The following is a 19,965-nucleotide window of genomic DNA, read 5'->3' on the forward strand; positions in this document are numbered from 1 at the left end:
AGGTTTTTCTCCGGGTACTCAGGTTTTCCCTGTCATCATTCATTCCAGCAACACCCTCCAATATCATTTCATTTCATCTGTCGGTCATTAATCATTGCCCCAGAGGAGTGCGACAGGCTTCGGCAACCGGCACAATTCCTATCCTCACCGCTAGATGGGGGCTTCATTCATTCCATCCCTGACCCTGTCAATGACTGCAAAACAGGCTGTGAGTTTTCATTTCATGAAGCAAGAAACATCTGCAAAAACTCTTCCGAAAAGGAAAGCAACGTTACTTCTTCCTAATGATCAATTCAGTTGAAATGGAAGGAAACTTCATTACCGGTGTATGGACATGTAATATATTTGCTTGTGAGTATTATTACAGCGTGTTTTCACTTCAGTACGACCAAGCTCGATAGCTGCAGTCGCTTTAGTGTCCAGTATTCGGTAGACAGTGGGTTCGAACCCCACTGTCGGACGCCCTGAAGATGGTTTTCTGTGGTTTCCCATTTTCACACCAGGCAAATACTGGGGCTCTACCTTAATTAAGGCCACGGTCGCTTCCTTCCCATTCCTAGCTCTTTCCTGTCCCATCGTCGCCATAAGACCTATCTGTGTCGGCGTGACGTAAAGCAACTTGCAAAGAAAATGAATATATTATTGCAGGATAATGGTCAGACAGTCGTTGACATACACGGCAAACTCACGACGTTCACAAAAACGCTCCGTATATTCTAGAAGCGACTAAGGAATGGAAATTGAACATTTTTTCAACCGACTTCCACCTTTATAACTGTATTTCGGGACAGTATTTGTGTATTGCGTGTGCAAGATAACCCAGCTTCATCAGTTTTTCGTAGCACAATTTCACAAACTCAGTAGGCATGAACAAAAATGGAGATGGACACACTCAAAGTCACGTTCAAGAGTGATGGTTACAGCGATTTGCATATCCATAGAGCCTTGCATCCCGGATAAACGACCAAGCAAAACTCACAGAAGGAAGAAGTGAAGGGAACTGCCTACCTTTACATTCACAACACCACAGATCGAACTGCCAAGGTCCTCCAGATGTACCGTGTCCGGTGAGCCATCTTGTGACGAATGAACGTACCACTTCCACTTGTATGAGAACGTCTAAATTAAAACCTCATTCTCTGAGGAGCCTTTCTCGTGAACACTTGAGATTGTCTTCTGAAGACGCAGAGCAAAGTTCTCTGCGAAACGTAAATAATTTCACCTTATTTTCTTGACACGGCATAAGCCCAAAAGCCTATATCATGTCTATAAATACGGGCCGGGAAAGCATCAATGGCAACAAAAATTAACGTGTTCAGCAAGCCTTTTCAGTTTCACGGGGTGTCGTTCGGCAATTCGAAAATCCAACGGCATTGAAGGATAGATATTACGAAACTCTCGGCTTGTAACGCTGGCATTGTGCCCTACACCAAGACTGCACAATAACGCACCAGAAATCATGTCTATGTTTGGTTGGGCGCATTGCTGAAAGTATTCTTTTCCTGCCATGAATCTAATAAAGAATAAAGACCGATCAGTGCTTCAACACCAAGGTATAAAAGTCACGCTCTGCATTACAACAGCAAATGCATTAGCTCCTGATATATCCTCGCTTGTTGCGCACAGAGTGTGTCAACAGCCATTCAGAGGCCACCAGTGGCCCACGACGCTTGCGAAGGAGAAGTTGTGGTGCCAAACATTTCGAAACTAACAGCCATGTCCCAGAATGGAGAGGGTGGCTCCTTTGTAACCCATATTGAAAGAGAATAAACGCGGGGCAATATAATCGTTGAGACACTTCCAGGTATGCCAGAGAACCTGTTACAATCAAGACCAAGTGGGTCGATTTGCTGGCAGTTAGAAGAAATTGTGCCTCAGGAACAAATCAGCACAAGGATTCAAGCGTACGTATTTCTTCAACCAGTGGGAAACATTTCCAAAACTATGACCTATGATTTTAATGGTTTGTAGGTTTCTAGAAGTCCAAATTTATTTCTCACATCGAACTCCGAAGAAGTATTGAGGAAAAGTTTCGAGATATTAAGCAAGCAGTCCGTACTAAGAAATGGACGTCTGTGTACAGCAATGTACATAAGAGGTAGATATGAAAACGAAAGTTTCGAGCACCACTGTAGGCAGTCCTGAAGATGGTTTCCCACGGTTTCCCATTTCAAACAAGGCAAATGCTGGAAATGTACCTAAATTAAGGCCAGGGTCGATTCCTTCCCTCTCCTAGACCTTTCCTGTCCCATCATTTCCAAAAGAACTATATGTGTCGATGCGACGTAAAGCGAAATGTAAAAAATAAATATGAAGAAACTGGGCTTACACTCATATATTGCTGACTACAAGTAAGTTGCGGAATTGCTAATAATAATAATAATAATAATAATAATAATAATAATAATAATAATAATAATAATAATAATAATAATAATTGTACCGGAGGTACACCTTCCGCGTGTATTTGAACTGACGCCTTTTAGGAGGCCATCTGTGTTATCAATCAGAAACTATGTACTGGAAGAAGTTTGGACCTTAAATCTTCAGATGTCGCTACTGTCGACTTATGCGCCCACTGGGGGGTGAGGGTGGAGGACGGACAATCAATTTTCAAGGGAAAATTCTATTGTATATGTTTGTTAAACTGAAGTGTTTGTAGATTGCTTTCTTTTGTGCTGAAGTTGTCAGCACTACTACGATCTCCTTCTTCCTTATGTTATGGACCAATCAGAAGTTTTTGTAAATATTTCTGCAGCCAATTAAAATTCAGGGTCTGTACAGGCATTCTGCCTAGAGAGTTCTGGAACTTTCCCCTCTGCTATATAAGCTGGGTGTTTTGGGGCCATTTTGTCTTCTTCATCGCTCCAGTCTAGAGTGCATAAGGTGTAATTAGAGGCAAGGGAGGTCTTGCCCGTCGGTAATGGCAGAAATCTTTTATGTGATAACTCCAGAAAGTTAACTTGAGGGGAAGGTTTCAAATTCATTCTTAATGTAAATTTCTAAAGTTCAATATCACCATTTAAATGTAAATTTTCAGGCTAGTGTAGGGACTCTATTCAAATCCCTGCTGGGAAATATGTAACTTGGGGAATAAAGAGTGTTCGCCCGCTATTAATCCCCATTCAACATGGTGTTGGGGTGACTATCATTTTCTAAAACACTAAATTTTTAATTCTATTTTGGAACTTAATATTTCGCCATCTAGTCACCCTCTGTAGTATAGGCTTAGCCTCTGTAACTTCGGGCCATAAGCCCATTTAGGATTGTAAGTGTAAGTGTATTTCAAAAGTAGTGAAAGTGCTTCGTCTCCTAACATTTTGTTCATGGCCGATTTCTTAAAACTTTTCTTTTCAAAATGTAATGTTAAAAAAAACATGCTTATGGTTCATGGTGTGGGTTACAGTAAACGCGTCCTAGTTCGTGAACCATGGGCAACAGCTGAGTGCCCTAGTAACTGGTCCTGAGAGTCGGTTAAGATATAGTCTATTATGGATCGGGTTCCTCTAGCCTCCAATGTGTAGCGGTGAATAGCCTTATGCTTGAAGAATGTATTCGTAACTGCTAAACCCATACTAGCACAGAAGTCCAACAAACTCTTCCCATTCCAATTAGCTTCTGTATCTTCCCCACATTTACCAATCACCCTTTCATATCCTTCAGTTCTATTTCCAACTCTCGTATTGAAATCGCACATTAGCACTATCCTATCCTTGCTGTTGACCCTAACTACGATGTCACTCAATGCTTCATAAAACTTGTCAACTTCATCCTCATCTGCACCCTCATATGGTGGATACACTGAGACAATTCTCGTCCTAATTCCTCCAACTGACAAATCTACCCACATCATTCGCTCATTTACGTGCCTAACAGAGACTATGTTGCTTGCAATGGTATTCCTGACAAACAGCCCTAACCCAGACTCTGTCCTTCCCTTTCCAACACCCGTCAAGTACACTTTATAATATCCTATCTCTTCCTCAATATCTCCCCTTACCCGAATACCACTTACACCTAGCACATCCAGATGCATCCTCTTTGCCGACTTAGCCGGTTCTACTTTTTTCTTCCATAAGTCCCATTAATATTGACAACTCCCCATCGAATGGTGTCCCACTCCCATTTGATCTGAAGACATTACTAAACTGTGTGGTCGGACATAGTGCAGCAGCAGGTCTGCGTTTAAACACGAAAAAGACCAAAGTAATGCCATTCAACCTGTTAACTTGACAATAGCTGGCACATCACTGGAGCAAGTCCAACGCTTTAAGTTTCTCGGCAGTGTACTTGATCACAGCTGGAACAATGCTGTTGAACAGACAAGGATTATATTCAAGAGAATGAGCAAACTTCTCTGTAACAGGGACTTTAAGATTAATCTCCGTCTCCGTTCGCTTTGGTGTTATGTATTTTCTGTCTTATTTTATGGTGCCGAGACTTGAACATTAACAGAGAACACCACCAAAAAACTTAGAACTTTTGGGATGTGGTGCTATGGATGCCTGCTCAGAATATCATGGGTTGACAGAATACGTAACACTGAAGTACTCCAACGCCTGAAAAATGTGCTAAAGATAATGTACAACATAAACATCAAGAAACATGAGTACTTTGGCTATATCATTCGAAGATCTTAAAAGGCAAAATTGAAGGAAGGAATCTACGGAATCTACGAGAATGATATGGGCTCAGTAACACCCACTCTTTTCCGAGTTGCTGAGAACAAGAACCAGATCACCCTGGTGACAGCCGTCATCCAATGAGGATATGGTACAAGAAGAGGAAGTAGCAGAAGAAGATATTACCTCATGCGATCACTACGGAGGTGTATGCCTCCAGTGTATAACATCCACATGAGTGGATTTATTTAGGTGAACATGGAGAAGGAAAAGACCATGGTTATCAGCAAGAATGAAAAGAGGTGCATAATCATTGTCAATTAAAAATAAACTGAAGGATGCCAACAAATTCAGCTACCTTCGTTCAACCATCTGCTCGGGCGAGAAAGTGGAGGATGAGAACAAAGAAATATCTGGAGATGAAGGCTACCAGCTTAATGGCATCCGACAGGATTCCAATATGAAGGAGGTCTTGAGTGGTATAACCAGTATGGCGCCGAGTCCTGGGCAATGACAGAGCTGAATACCTCCAAACCCTGCACAACAAGGTTGTGAAGGACAGGATGATAAAGCATTGAACGTGGTGAATAGACCGCATACCGACGTTGATGAACAAGAGGAAGACCAAGTCGCGTTTTAACCCATGAAACCCTGTCTTTTTTCATGCAAGACTGAACGATATGCTATAAATGTCTCTAAGAGCAATCTGTGAGTTAGCCTAAAAAGTATTTCAGTATTCCAACTAAGTCGGCACTAAGTGAAACGTTACTTTAAAATTTCGGGAAGGGAGTAGGTTTGAGGCGAAGTTGGATCATTTTTAATAAGAGTTGGAAGTAAGTTATTCTAATTTATTTACTGCATATTTTCTATGTTCACTAAGATAAATATTTCCACTATACCCAATGGTGATTCAAGAATGGTTAGACATATTGTCATCCTGAATGATTCACTACACACTTTCGAACTTTTGTGATCTCTGCAATGGCTCCTCCTTCATGGCAAAAGTTAGAAACCATATTTGTGATTATCACTTCTTGAAGTGTGAGAGCAGATGGTTTTCTCCCGCAAACTAATAGCTGTGAGGAGCTGCCAGCTATTGCAGAGTGTGTCTTCCTGGACAGTTTATAACCTAGAGAATGGCTTACATTTGTAACTAAAGCACATGAGATAAACAACTAAAACTATCTACCATACAACTGATCATATAAAGAATGAATACCATACACTGTAAATTACATATTTCTTCTACATTTTAAATGCAAAACATTTCAATAGAAGTAATATTAAAGGAGATACGTAAATACCGAGTTTATGTTAGACTGTTTTCACGGAATATCAAAAAAGCAATTATAAAATGAATCTGTTTTCGAATTTCTATAGGAAATCGGAGTTAGAATGAAATATGGGATGAAAATCCATAGGTTACGGACCAAAGAACGATTTTATACATACAGAGTGTGTACGTGATGACGATACATAATTTGAGGGACGCTGGAAGAAGGAACACGTATCAATCTGATACAGGGAACCCGGTCCAGAAATGCCTTAGTCGCAAAGTATAGGGCAAATTTGTTTTGGGATTCCTATGAAGGAGGGGTTAAAATGTCCTCACGGATCTTTGTGTGAGGATGTTGTAAATTTCTTTACCCGCACTGTCTATGACATATACAATAGGTTTTAAAAATGGCGGCCTCACACACAACAACGTCGCAGTACGTTCTGGCGTATATAGGCGTCAGTCTAACGATGTGACAGGTGTCTCGTAGACACAACTAGAAGAAATCAAATGGGGGCAGATAAGGTGAACGAGCTGGCCACGAGCAGCATGTTAAAGGTGGGTTGATCCCACATGCGTAGCGTAGAAACTGTGCCGTTAAGCGAGGTCCATGTTCATAGCAAAGGCCACTCACAACTTTAACATCATCTACACGTGACCCTTTCCATATTTTGTGAAACAGAAAAGTGAAGCTGGGCAGAAGATCACTGTAGCAACCATTGGCTTAACACGACATGCGGCTGTTCCCGCATTACTTTCCAAACAATACTGTGATTTGGAACGGAGCGCATGCTTATACAGTAACGAGGTGAAGGACTGCTTCCTGCCAGTCGGGCGTTCTTTCTCGATCGTGATGTTGTGACTCGCATAACTGTGTGAAAAGCCTTGTGAACATTGTATGAAGTGGATGTCCCCTACATAGGTAATTGGCCTGATTTAAACATTCCGTTTACCGACTGTTTGCATGTGTTTGTCGGCGTTTGTGCTCACGGAATGCATGCTTCGCCGTGTAAAGACAGATCTAAATGTTATATTACTAAGGAACTTCATCACATTTCGAAATCTACCTTGGAATTTGTTTCATCGCGTTTCATTATACCTTTTCAGGCAATCTTATTAACTTTCCCCTGTGAAATGTGCCTGGTGTGAACTTACTTATGTGAACTCAAGAATTACCTGTTGGCGTGCCGGTGAACTAAACATTTGCTCCAGTACTGGCACCCCAGCCGCCTCTGTGGTGTAGTGGTTAGCGTGATTAGCTGCCACCCCCGGAGGTCCGGGTTCGATTACCGGCTCTGCCATGAAATTTGAAAAGTGGTACGAGGGCTGGAACGGGGTCCACTCAGCCTCGGAAGGTCAACTGAGTAGAGGTGGGTTCGATTCCCACCTCAGCCATCCTGGAAGTGGTTTTCCGTGGTTTCCCACTTCACCTCCAGGCGAATGCCGGGATGGTACCTAACTTAAGGCCACGGCCGCTTCCTTCCACGGCCGCTTCCTTCCCTCATCCTTGCCTATCCCTTCCAATCTTCCCATCCCCCTACAAGGCCCCTGTTCACCATAACAGGTGAGGCCGCCTGGGCGAGGTACTGGTCATACTCCCCAGTTGTATCCCCCGACCAAGAGTCTGAAGCTCCAGGACACTGCCCTTGAGTCGGTAGAGGTGGGATCCCTCGCTGAGTCCGAGGGAAAAGCCGAACCTGGAGGGTAAACAGATGATGATGATGATGATGATGATGACTGGCACCCCAAGTGTCCGCTATCCTAACCCGCGACAATGCACATAGGCAGTTTTTTTAAACAGGCTTCAGTTGGATTATAACTCGATTGGAGGAGAGAAGCCACTTCTGGTGGTTGTAATATTTGCTCCGTTAAAATGAAAAAAAACTGCTATTCTGGATATGATCCAGGATGAGATCATATCTACTAGCGATGAGAGAACGTCGGTGAAGTTTTAAATCTCCTATTTTCCTCATTTTTCTTATATTTTGAGCAAGTTATTTGTTGTGCTCTAAGAGCCCTTTAGAATAGTAGACTTCAATGATGTATCTGAACTTCACTAATTCCGGAACATCGCCTTCTTATCTACGCGTAAGTGGAAATCTTTAAAATGTATAAAGTATTTCATATTGCCTAAATCTAAATGCTATATTCGCCATTAGCATGTCGTATCGGCGTTGTTTAAAGTCATGATGTAATTACTTCCCTTACGGTTAGGACTGTATTTCCTTCTGTTAACGTATTACAGTTTGAGTGTCTGAAACTTGTTAAAATTTTAATTACTGTTTAAATCACATTTCTTGAGAATTCCTTCAATCTTATTCTTGTCAATATCGTTACATTTTGAGGCTAGGCCTAATATTTTACCATCTAGTTCATTTCAGAGATGCTTAATTCGAAATTAACATTGATGTAAATGAGACTTCAAAATTATTAACAGATCTCATACTGGTTAATTGTATGAAATAATATGCTCTTCGTTTTTTGTCTATTACCTTATTTTATTTGATGGCGTATTTTTTTCTGTTTCGTGTGTTTTAATGATGGATGATTCTAAGATTGCGTTGATGTTGACTGGTTCGGTATAGGCGTGTCCTCCTGAATTTTTATTTCGACATCTTTAACTTGAATCTTGGAACATTTAATTATATCATTTATCACCATTACACTGCCTCACAAAGTAAGTTTAGTACCCAGAAGGACTGGTCCAATATTATCCCATTTCGGTATACATGCATACCATTGATGTGTAAGTAAATTATTAGATTTACAAGGATCTGTAATCTGTATTACGCCCACCAGAGTGCATTCGTGAGGGCATCGTCCTGTTCCTGATACGTTGTTACAAGTCAACTGCTGTGAGGCAGACAGTCAAGCATGATGTGCAGAGAGGACGAAGTACCCGCGATGCCTCGCAGACGCGTTAGACAGCCTGGCCATCAACTGACAGCATTTGGCAGAGGCCGCATTGTGGGACTGCATGAGGCTGGTTGGTCGTATCGAGCAATTGCCAATCATGTGGGCCATTCAGATGTCACACTGGCCCGATGTTGAACTCAATGGGTACATGAAGGCACCCAGTCACGTCGCGGAGGTTCGGGTCGACCAAGAAACACCACCCCGAGGGAGAACCGTCGTATGGTGCGCCAAGCATTGCGGGATCCCGTAACGTCCGCACCCGCCATCCGCGAACATGTACTGGAGACTCTACAACATCCTGTGAGTTCCCGCACAGTGTCTCGACGACTCGCATCCGCCGGATTGGGGTCCTATCGCCCCATGCGTCGGTTACCCTTGACACCAGAACGCCAACGCCTGCGTTTGGAGGGGCGCTTTGCCCGGGAGTCATGGACAGAGGACGACTGGCGCCGCATCATATTCAGTGATGAGTCCCGCTTCCCCATAACTTCCCATGATCATCGTGTGTGGGTTTGACGGCGTCGAGGACAAAGGACAGATCCTGCCCATATTGTGGAAGGACACACAGGCGTAATCTCTGGCATCATGGTGTGGGGAGCCATAGGACGTGCGTTCAGGTCACCTCTAATAGTGCTTCGGCAGATAGCGATAAGTCGCAGACATTCTGCGTCCACACACAGCACAAGTGTCTATGGACTGCCTAGAGCAAGATCCCCGGACCTCTCCATTATTGAACACACGTGGGAGGACATTGGCAAGGGGCTCCGTCCCAGTACCAACCTGCAGGATCTGGAGGGACGGCTGCAACAACTGTGGACGAACTTGCCTCAGGGGAGGATCCAAAGGCTGTTTGACACCATTCCGAACCGCACAAGGGTATGCACTGCGGCCAGGGGTGTGCGACAACCTACTGACTCGGCGCCCACGTTCCACCTGTAACTGCCAACGCCCTTGTCTCTTTGATCGCACATTCTAATCAGTTCAGTAATTGCACAGGTCTTTCAGCATATGTAGTTCCATTCACGTTCAACCACTCCTTCGGGTGCTTATCTTTCTTTTTATCAAGCAGTGTAATTGCCTGACTGGGATTAATTGCTATTAATAATAATAATAATAATGTTATTAGTTTTACGTCCCACTAACTACTCTTTTACGGTTTTCGGAGACGCTGAGGTGCCGGAATTTAGTCCCGCAGGAGTTCTTTTACGTGCCAATAAATATACCGACACGAGGCTGAGGTATTTAAGAACCTTCAAATACCACCAGACTGAGCCAGGATCGAACCTGCCAAGTTGGGGTCAGAAGCCCAGCGCCTTAACCGTCTGAACCACTCAGCCCGGCATTAATTGCTATTTAGACCCCTTATGATATGATATCACACCAAATGAAGGTGATAATTTTGGGGTTCCGGAATAAAATTACCTTATTTAATTGACGAAGCTCGGTCTGATATGTGATTATCTTTCAATTTTCCATGAATGAATTTACTTTCTTTAATTTGAAAGATTCAAACATTTAAATAGCTATTATTTTCGTTCTGCAAGAATTAATGAGAATGAATGAATTATTATTTCAATGAACTACGAATTGAGGTATCCCACCTTTGTCATTTGCGATCAATCATCATTTAAGTCGCTGTTATTTCATTTTCAATTTTAATTATTACATTTTATTAAGAGCCATCTTGTGTTCCTCATTTCATGGGATATTGTTTGGGGAGCTGGATTTTATTTAGGTCATTTATTAAATCCCGGCCTTTCGGCTTTTGCCAGTGTGTTGTGCCGCTCCACGCATCCACGTGAGATTATTGTCACTGGTAAGTAATTTGTTTTTGATTGTGTGACACTAAACCTTCACACTTTACGCTACTCAGGTTTACAGATCACGCCATGATGTACGCTTACACGCACCTACTGCTGAAACTTGACGTATAAAATCTGTATCATTATGACGGACACTAACCTGGTAGTCCTTGCTAGCTTCAGTGTCCGGCGCCGAGAGGTTCTGGAGCTTCTCACGTGACCGTGCATGGCGACGTATGACGTAGAGAGCCGTAGCCGCCACCAGAACAGCAGCCACAGCACCGCACAGAAGGAACGTCGCGATGTATAACTCATGCTGAGAGTCAGGAGCCACCAGAACAGATGGTAACTTCGTCTGAAACAGAAGAAAGCCTTATTTTGCTACAATTTACTTTACGTCGCACTGATACAGATAAGTCTCATGGCGACCATGGGATAGAAAAGGGCTAGGAGTAGGAAGGAATCGACCGTGGCCTTAATTAAGGAGCAGCCCCAGCATTTTCCTGTTGTGAAAATAGGAAACTACGGAAAACCATTTTCAGGGCTGCCGAAACTGCAGTTCGAACCCACTGTCTCCCGAATGCAAATCGCGCGGCCACTTACTCGGTAAAAGGAAAACAATCCATGTCACAGTTACATAATAGTTATACCGACATTGTAAAAGTTTATTTTTGTACAACAGAGTAAAACCATCTGACAGTAGCCATGGAAAGAAACAAACATTTTGTAAACCTGGTCGAGACAACTTACAAATCGGGAAATGTTACAATAATTTGAAGAACTGCTTAACATAAGAGAAATCATTTTAAAGTTGTCGAAATGAGATCAGAAAGAAATTGTACAGAATAGAAGAAATTTTGCTGAAGGGAAACAAACTGAATCGATGATTACAGAATAAACCTGAATCACGTTTTAACGATGTTGAGTTATGATCTGATTCTGAATCTCTGGATGTAGACGCAACTTTGTGCGTAGAAAGGATCCTAGTCCACGCAGGTACAGCCTTGGTAACAGGGGATTGAATTCTTCATTGAGTGCAGAAAGGTTTGGAGTCCCGGACTGAGGCCCCTTTCTCCTCACGTCTTTTGTTTTGTAGCGTGATAATCGCGCATATTTTATTGTGATGAAATGGACTAATTTGGTTCTCGTTGTGAAAGAATGGAATCAGAGAGCCAGAAACCAAATAAACGCAGAAGAGGGGGAGGAGTGCTGATTGCAAAGGTAACAAAATAATGGTAGCAAAAGCGAAAGGGCAGCAACGTATCAACTATGCTGGGCAGGACGTAGCGGCGAAATGCAAATGTCCTTTGACAAGCTTTCCAGGAATTTGTTAAAACGACCAGTTAAGTATATTGACTACGTTTTTGGACATCACAACTGCATCTCCATAGAAACTTCTCATCATTCTGCGGCAATAGACCGGAAGATTTCGTTACGTGTGTCGACATTTAACCACTTTGTCTACGACAGTGAAAAGAAAGGTTGCTTTCTGCCTACCAGTATATCAGTGGTCTGAATTTCAGCACATTTCATCTTTCTATGTCACAAAACCATAGCACTGCACTGCTTATGCGTCTGGCATATCTAAGCAATGCAGTTCCCTTAACTGAGATGATATTATTTATATTAACAAATCGGCTGCCTGTGTGTCAGAAACAGCTGAAAATGACGATATCTGGAATTGTAACTTCCGATGGTCAACTGTGAAATGAAGGTAGGAAGAAGAGAACATTGAGGAAGTGCTGCCAAATACTGTTTTACGGGGAGTGTTTGTTAATACTAATGCTTTCTGTCTCTGTGTACAATGTGAAGAATGTAAGCAAAGATTAGCAACAAAAAGACCTGAATCAACATTATTGCAATGCTTTGAATAATGGAATAATACAAATATTAATGTCATAACAGTGGTGTGTGGGATACTTGCATTTGTTTCTATTAATATTCGCTGTGATTTCAGGTGATTTATTATTACATTTTATGTTATGGTAATGTTGATTGCAGAAAGGGCCTGGATCCAACAATTATGAATTGCATCCACAGTTGTATATTGAAGGAGTTCGTTTAGACAATAGAGTTAAGTGTGTGTTTTAAGGTACTCTTTCGAGATACATTAATTACATACATTAAAATACGTCCCAATAAATTTTAAATAACTCAATGGTATACTGAAGCACTTAGGTCGTTTCTGCAATTATCGATTCAAATAAACTCATAATGAGAGATTCCAAAACGCGAGGTGTTAATGGACACATTTCCATAAAATTATACAATAAGGTTATACCAGAATTCGAGGTTATCAAAGAAATTAAAAGTAAGAGAATCAGAAGGAAAGGGAAAGTTTGCCTGCACACGCTATGAGCAATTCATTGCGTTCCGTACGTTTGCCATATTTATGCCGGAAGTTTACAAAAATTGCCAAAACCGTTTTCTGTGATATGCACCAACTGATAGCAGTCGACATTCAACAGGGGCAATATCACGAGCACTAACTGGTAAAAGTGTGTAAGAATTAAGAAGTGAGGCGTTCGACGAAATGTTTTCAATGCATCTTGGTACGCATTGTTCGTTGAACTGCAATGGGTGATGTGCGGAAATATCGCCGAAGATGTTGTACACGTAATATGACTGGTGATTTTGTTATTTTGTTACTTGTCGGAGAGTGATTCCAAGGTTCACTGCAAAATACAACTTTATTTGATTGGATATACAGAGAAATCAAAACGAGGGGGGGGGGAAGTCATGCAATTTCGTGATAGTTTATAATCTCTTCACTGGCATTACTTTTATTAATACTAAAATTAAAATCAGGGCACTTTATTGCACAAAACAACTATAAAATAAACGTAACATTTTTGTTCTTTGGCTTGTCTTTTCTGGTGTCCTTATGTCTCTTCGAAGTTGATAGTTTACTCTTTGGGAAATAATCTTCACAGACAGGTCACTTCTGCCTATCTTTACTTTCTTGGAGAAAACAGGATTTTTCAATATTTGTTCAGTTGTAGAACTTTGTTTGTCAGCTTGAAATATTAGGTCTACATTTCCTAGAGGTACAAGGGATAGAGCAATGGCATCACCAGAAACTGAAAATTTGTTGAAAGGAAATATCAAAAGCTACTGCAAACTATAGAGGCTTGGGATCCATTCCGATAATCTCTGGGATTATATTTCAAGATTCTCTCAGCAGTTTTTACTGTAAACTTCAGCGTCTATAGTATGGTCTGGAAATGTCAAAATATCAACAACGTTATCAGATGTCAGGTGCAAAACGAATAATATGACGGGTACAAAGGAAGGGATGGAGCCAACCTTTCGGAGAAAGGCGAATTCACAGGAATGTTTATACTAGGAGCGTTGACGCATGCTAGAATTCCCATTTCCTGAAACTTTATTTCTAGTCATCCTTTTACCGAATTGAATTGCAGCATTTCCAGACTTACACTTACAGAGTCACGATCGTCAATTAACTTCTTCAAAGATTGTCTGGTTTTCACGAATTCACTCTAAGTTCAACGTTTCCGACTATTTGACGACCATTGCGTGAAAAAAAATAGTATTATTTAACATTTGTCAGTCTCTTTTTAACTTATAACGGGTAAACTGTTGAGTTGTTTCTACCAAAACTTATTTTTAAAATGTACCAACTCAACATCCTTTAATGTACTGGCTCTTGTAGGAAGCATGACATAAAGAATCCCCTTTTGCGCTGAACAGGTATGGTTCAAATTTAACTGTAAGCAACTTTTATTCCGTCCAATTTTTTAATAGGATCAAGTTTATGGAACTACGTAAGATTGAAGAACCTTCTTTTATGCTCTACTGAAAATAGAATGTTGTATGTCAGAAGGCACTAAAATACACTCATCGACCAAAAAAATCACGCATCAAGGAATTGACGTTTTGCTACAAAACTCAAAATCCAGTCACATATCAAGCAGTTAGTCGATTTATGAGCACAGTGACGTGGTTAGTTGAACAGTGCCACCCGAGGCGTATGTAAAGGCCTGTAGAAACGCTGATCCCGGTGACTGAAAGCTCCTGAAACACTCGACATGCCACTACGACGCTGCCGAAGAGATTTCGCCCAGTTATCAGAGTTTAAGAGGGAACACAATATTGGAATTCGCGAGTCTGTATGGTCATATCGATGAATGATCATTCCGATCAGAGTGTTAGGCGTACCAGTGATACGCGAGGGCACGCACGCATGGACCCCCTGGATTGACCACCACGAGAATCTGATCTCACGTCAAGCACGAGCAGATTAAACTGTTCTGTAACAAGGGAATCACAATAAACTTAGCGCATTTCAAACAACGCGCAGTACCGGGCGAGATGGCCGTGAGGTTAGAGGCACGTGGCTATGAGCTTGCATCCGGGAGATAGTGGGTTCGAATCCCACTGTCGGCATCCCAGAAGGTGTTTTTCCGTGGTTTCCCATTTTCACACCAGGTAAATGCTCGGGCTGTACCTTAATTAAGGCCACGGTTACTTCCTTCCAACTGCTAAGCCTTTCCTATCTCATCGTCGCTAAAAAGCCTATCTGTGTCGGTGCGACGTAAATCCACTAGCAACAAAGCGCAGTGTGAAACGATATTCCTCTAGTGTACAACCGAAGCCAAGTCGACTCTGACCTTCTGAATTAATGTTCAGATTCTTCTCTTTTGATTTTTCTGTATTTTCAAATAGAAAGGATTAAGTTTATTTCTTTTTAAGTTTTTAACAGTTATTCCTAACGTTTATACTGCGTTCATTTCTTAGACTTCTATAGTCCAAATACTTTGTAAACGTCCTGCGCGGGAATCAGCCGCGCATATGGGGAGAGGCAAACGAGGGTCCTGTCCCGTCTCCCACTCTTTTCGCTGTCCAGTCTCCGCCTACACCTCGTGCTAAGCACCGTACGCAGTGGCTGAACACAACGTGTCAACGAGCTAGTTAAAGGATAGCGAACCGGGGAGAGAGATCACGCTAATCAGACCTCCCACACTATCTACATGACCACGCCCCGCCGATCACTCAGGAGGACGTTTACTAAGTATACGAACTATATCTTTGTGATATACGAAATCAAGGCAATGTAATTACTGCAGAGAATTCATTTAAATCTAAAGAGATGATTCTTTATAGAATATCTTATTCAAATAATACATTTCAGCAGCTGTAGATTCTAGGATTTGAAAATGAACTCCGAATCGGAAACTTTTAGGTGATTGCGATGGGAGAGACTCTACCTATTTCAAGGAGAAAGAGATAATTTTTATTTCGAATTCTTCCTACTCCAGCAGTAAAGGTAAAGTCAACAGATGAAGCATGAGGTAGACAGTGATAGTCGTTGCAAACCTTGAATAATCCAAAATACTTTCAAACTGCGTGGTGGCAGTCTCCGGCTTCTCGCCAACGTCTGTGGTTAAGAATCCGCATAAGAACTGGAGGTCCCCGGGATATGATAACTTATGCTTTGGGTGCGAAGTCTTCTTTGCAATATAAGATATCATGAAATTTAATTGTTGGAGAGAATTCAGTTAGATCTAACGAGAAAGATGATTCTTTAAGGATTAGTTTATTCAAATAATACTTGAGCATCACATAAACCTACAAGCTTGCTTGCTTGAAGAAATTTTCAAAGAATAGTGAACAGCAATCAAATCGAACTTAGTAAAGAATTACAGATGAAATTTCCCTTTACAATGTACTGTGATTGACTCTTATTTGAGTCTCCTCATCTTTAGGTTGGTTCTCATGCTTCAGAAATCTAATTATTTTATTCTTGATGTGAGTTCGGTTTATAGGCTATGATATCAACCCGGTTGTTACTGACTTCCCTGAACACAACTCGAACCTCCTAAATGGGGGTATATCCCTTTTCCTTCAAGGCGTACATGATCATAGTATATTAAGGGACTTCAAATAATATTTTAAGCTGAGCAAACGGAATATAAGTCAAAAGTATCAACAGACAGTTAACCTCCGTGATTAAAATGGGTTTACTAGTCTGAAGTAAAGAACAATGTGGTTAAAGGACGAGGAGAAGATAGTATGACAGCTACATGACTCATACCGCGTAGCCACTCGCTCGGTACCCAGACTTTTATTTTAAATACTAACTGATAGACCACACAGATGAAGACAGCTCAGGGAAGTAGACGGAACACCAAAAGTAGTGACACAGCAAATTCAGACCTATATTAAGGAGGCATATGCAGATAAATTTTCGAGGTAACTAAAACACCACTGGGTCTAGCTCTCCAGTCTTATGGTCAGTATGACGGAATTCTCAATCATATTCCTTAAATTCTTCCAGTGTGTGACCTTAAGCAGCTCTTCAGTTGATATCTATAGGCCTACGGAACCCCATTCCTGCAATCACACCATGATTAAATCCTTGAACCTGCTGAGAATCGATCCAGAGCGTCCGAGTAAGAGGCAGAGTCAGTAGACAATCTTCTGGCATAGGCTAGTGGTGGTGCGGTAACGAATGTGAAGGCATCACAAACCTGGTGTGAAAATTGGAAAACCACGAAAACCCATCTCTAGGACCGATTGCAGGCTCCGTATCAACTCGCCCAGTGTAAAGACACTTGGCGCAATATAAAAATATTGCAACGTGGAAGGCCTCCACATCCGCCATTTTGTCGCACATCATAGGGAGTGACGTCACTGCGTGGAGCCTAGCCATTCGCCACACAGCGAGCCGGCGCTGCCGTTACGGTCACTGGAGATCTCGAACATTGCGGAAAGTACGAGAACTGTTGAACCGAGACCCTTCCAAGGGCTTCATGTTCCCGATGTATCTCGCAGGGCGGCCCAGGCCTCCTGGCCAGAGAGAAGGCGTAACCTTCTAGGTGGCCCGCCCCTTCCCTTCGGGAAGGGGAATGAAAACATTCCCCTTCGTTCTTAGCCCAGGCAAGACTTTCCGGTGCGGTCTAGTTAAGTGAGTGCCTCCGTGGACAGTGTGGAGGCAGTCTGCAGTGCGTTCTGTCCGTGGAGCTGAATGTTCGTTCGCCGTGGGCCAGCGTCGTGTTTCAGGAGCAGCGTGAAAGAAATCACTCGGGCAGCGAACGAAGTTCTACTGGAGTACGCACAGCATACGTCGTACCAAACTGAGACTTTCGTGCGCGGGCTATGGACTGAGGACTACGATGGCCGGAACGCCAGTAAATGAGAGCCTGAATGAGATTGTGTTAGTGAAAGAAGACTGAATGTGAATTAGTGTGACTAAACACTGTGCACTAACAGAGAGGGTGAACTGTGTAACTGTGAATTCTGCACTGCGTCGTGTAAATTATGGTCCTGGTATGTCTGTAAGTAGTTAAGTAGTCAGAAAATAAGTCTTAGAAGTTTAACGCTACCAGTAGTTGCATTTATTTATATACCCCGCCAACACGTAACAATATCATCAAAATATTCGAATGCTAAATTTGGCCTTTCTGACTATCGTACTTGAACAGTATAACTATTTTCTAAGTTTTGAGTAATTTCAGCATTTCTATTTCCTTTCCATTTTGGCCACATGCGTAAATTTACATGAGGCACTCCAAAGTGGTCTCCATCAAAACAACATATGGAGGGATATGGAAGACATGAGTGTGATTATATCCGGTATATGCGTCGTTTGCTTAGAGGTAAGAATGTAGTTCCTATGATCATGTTCGTCTTCCCTGAAATATTGAAAGATAGCGACGGGTGGTAGAAATGATTTCGTTGGGATAACTTGATTGAATTTGTAATATTATAAGTGATTTAGGGACTAGTATACGTTGAGTCAAATGAAGACGAAGAGAGAGGTGAAGACAGTGGACGTAACTACGGGACCCGCCTTCATGACAACGAACTTTACATTAAAATTTTGAATAACTTCGTAATTACTGAACACCTGTGTATCATCATCTTCTTCTTCTTAATCTGTTTACCGTTCAGGGTTGGTTTTTACCTCGGACTCAGCGAGGGATCCCACCTCTACCGCCTCAAGGGCAGTGTCCTAGAGCGTAAGACATTGGGTCGGGGGATACAACTGGGGATAATGACCAGTAACTCGCCCAGGTGGCCTCACCTGCTATGCTGAACAGGGGCCTTGCGGGGGATGGGAAGATTGGAAGTGATAGACAAGGAAGAGGGAAGGAAGCGGCCGTGGCCTTAAGTTAGGTACCATCCCAGCATTTGTCTAGAGGAGAAGTGGGAAACCACGGAAAACCACTTCCAGGATGGCTGGGGTGGGAATCGAACCCACCTATACTCAGTTGACCTCCCGAGGCTGAGTGGACCCCGTTCCAGCCCTCGTACCACTTTTCAAAATTTCGTGGCAGAGCCGGGAATCGAAAACGGGCCTCCGGGTGTGGCAGCTAATCACACTAACCACTACACCACAGAGGCGGACGTGTCATGATCTTTCTTTACTTATTCGTTGTATACATGCACTGCAGAATAGGTGAAATATTTCATGTATGAATTGAAATTTGGTACCGTATTAGTTTCTTTCTACGCCTTTCTTGCCAACAGAGTGCTTTAAAATTGAAATTTTCAGCAGAGGCACGGTAATCAAAACAGCATCAGTAGGATATTGATATTTCGTAACATGTGCAAACAATTTCAGGTCAAAATATCACCCATTGTGAATTGGATGACATCTTAAGTAGAAGCCTGTAGAATGTTGTAAAAATCGGTGTGGCATTTTGTCAAGAACTGGTTTAATTAACACCTGACAAGGACTGGGAATGAACTGCCCATGCAGTCTGTACATTTGCCAAGTGTAAACATGGCAAAGCACAGGGCACCCACCGTCTTCCGAATGCGAGCTTTCAGCTACATGATGCAAAACCGCGCAGCCAACTTCATTCCACTCAATATTTTCTTTGATATATGAGGTCTTACGTTATATCTATGAAGTCGTTGTAGGGGGAAAGTCAGCCAACAAATGTCACTGTGCTCCATACTTGCATACTCTTTTTAACTAAAAAGACAACTACTTTGGTGACTTTCTGTATGGTGGTAACTTACTAGTTCTTCTAGTTCTCCTAGTACAAGACTTGATTCTCATAATTATCTCGGACAAAATACTATTCGTTGAAAAGTTTTGCCAATAACTTCATGAATTGTATGATTCTCCATGAACTTTATTTTTCCCCCGATCTTCAGCGGAAATGTCACTTTGGAGTGCTGCAATTATCTCTACAAGTAACGACATCTTCCAGCACTCTGAGAGAACTATGTGGCCCGCGATGGGATATTTTCTGTGCTGGCGGCCAGTGAACTATTCTGAGTGAACCGCTTCCGCTATCTGGTGCGTGTGATTGTGGTTAACGTTGTGGTGAAATCAGGAAAAAATTTGAAATTATAATAAACAATTTGAATCATC

At 42.1% G+C, this 19,965-nt stretch overlaps 1 protein-coding gene across 1 annotated transcript in view; it reads right to left on the reverse strand.

Moving 5' to 3' along the window:
* The window catches only part of IA-2 (tyrosine phosphatase IA-2), a 965,150-nt gene that overhangs the window by 259,467 nt on the left and 685,718 nt on the right, over positions 1 to 19,965 (reverse strand). Inside the window, exon 16 of the mRNA XM_067142075.2 lies at positions 10,777 to 10,971. Within this exon, the coding sequence (XP_066998176.2) occupies positions 10,777 to 10,971 (195 nt within the window). The remainder of the gene's footprint in view (positions 1 to 10,776; positions 10,972 to 19,965) is intronic.

The sequence above is a fragment of the Anabrus simplex genome, chromosome 2, assembly GCF_040414725.1.
Source record: "Anabrus simplex isolate iqAnaSimp1 chromosome 2, ASM4041472v1, whole genome shotgun sequence".
NCBI classification, from domain to species: Eukaryota; Metazoa; Arthropoda; class Insecta; order Orthoptera; family Tettigoniidae; genus Anabrus; species Anabrus simplex.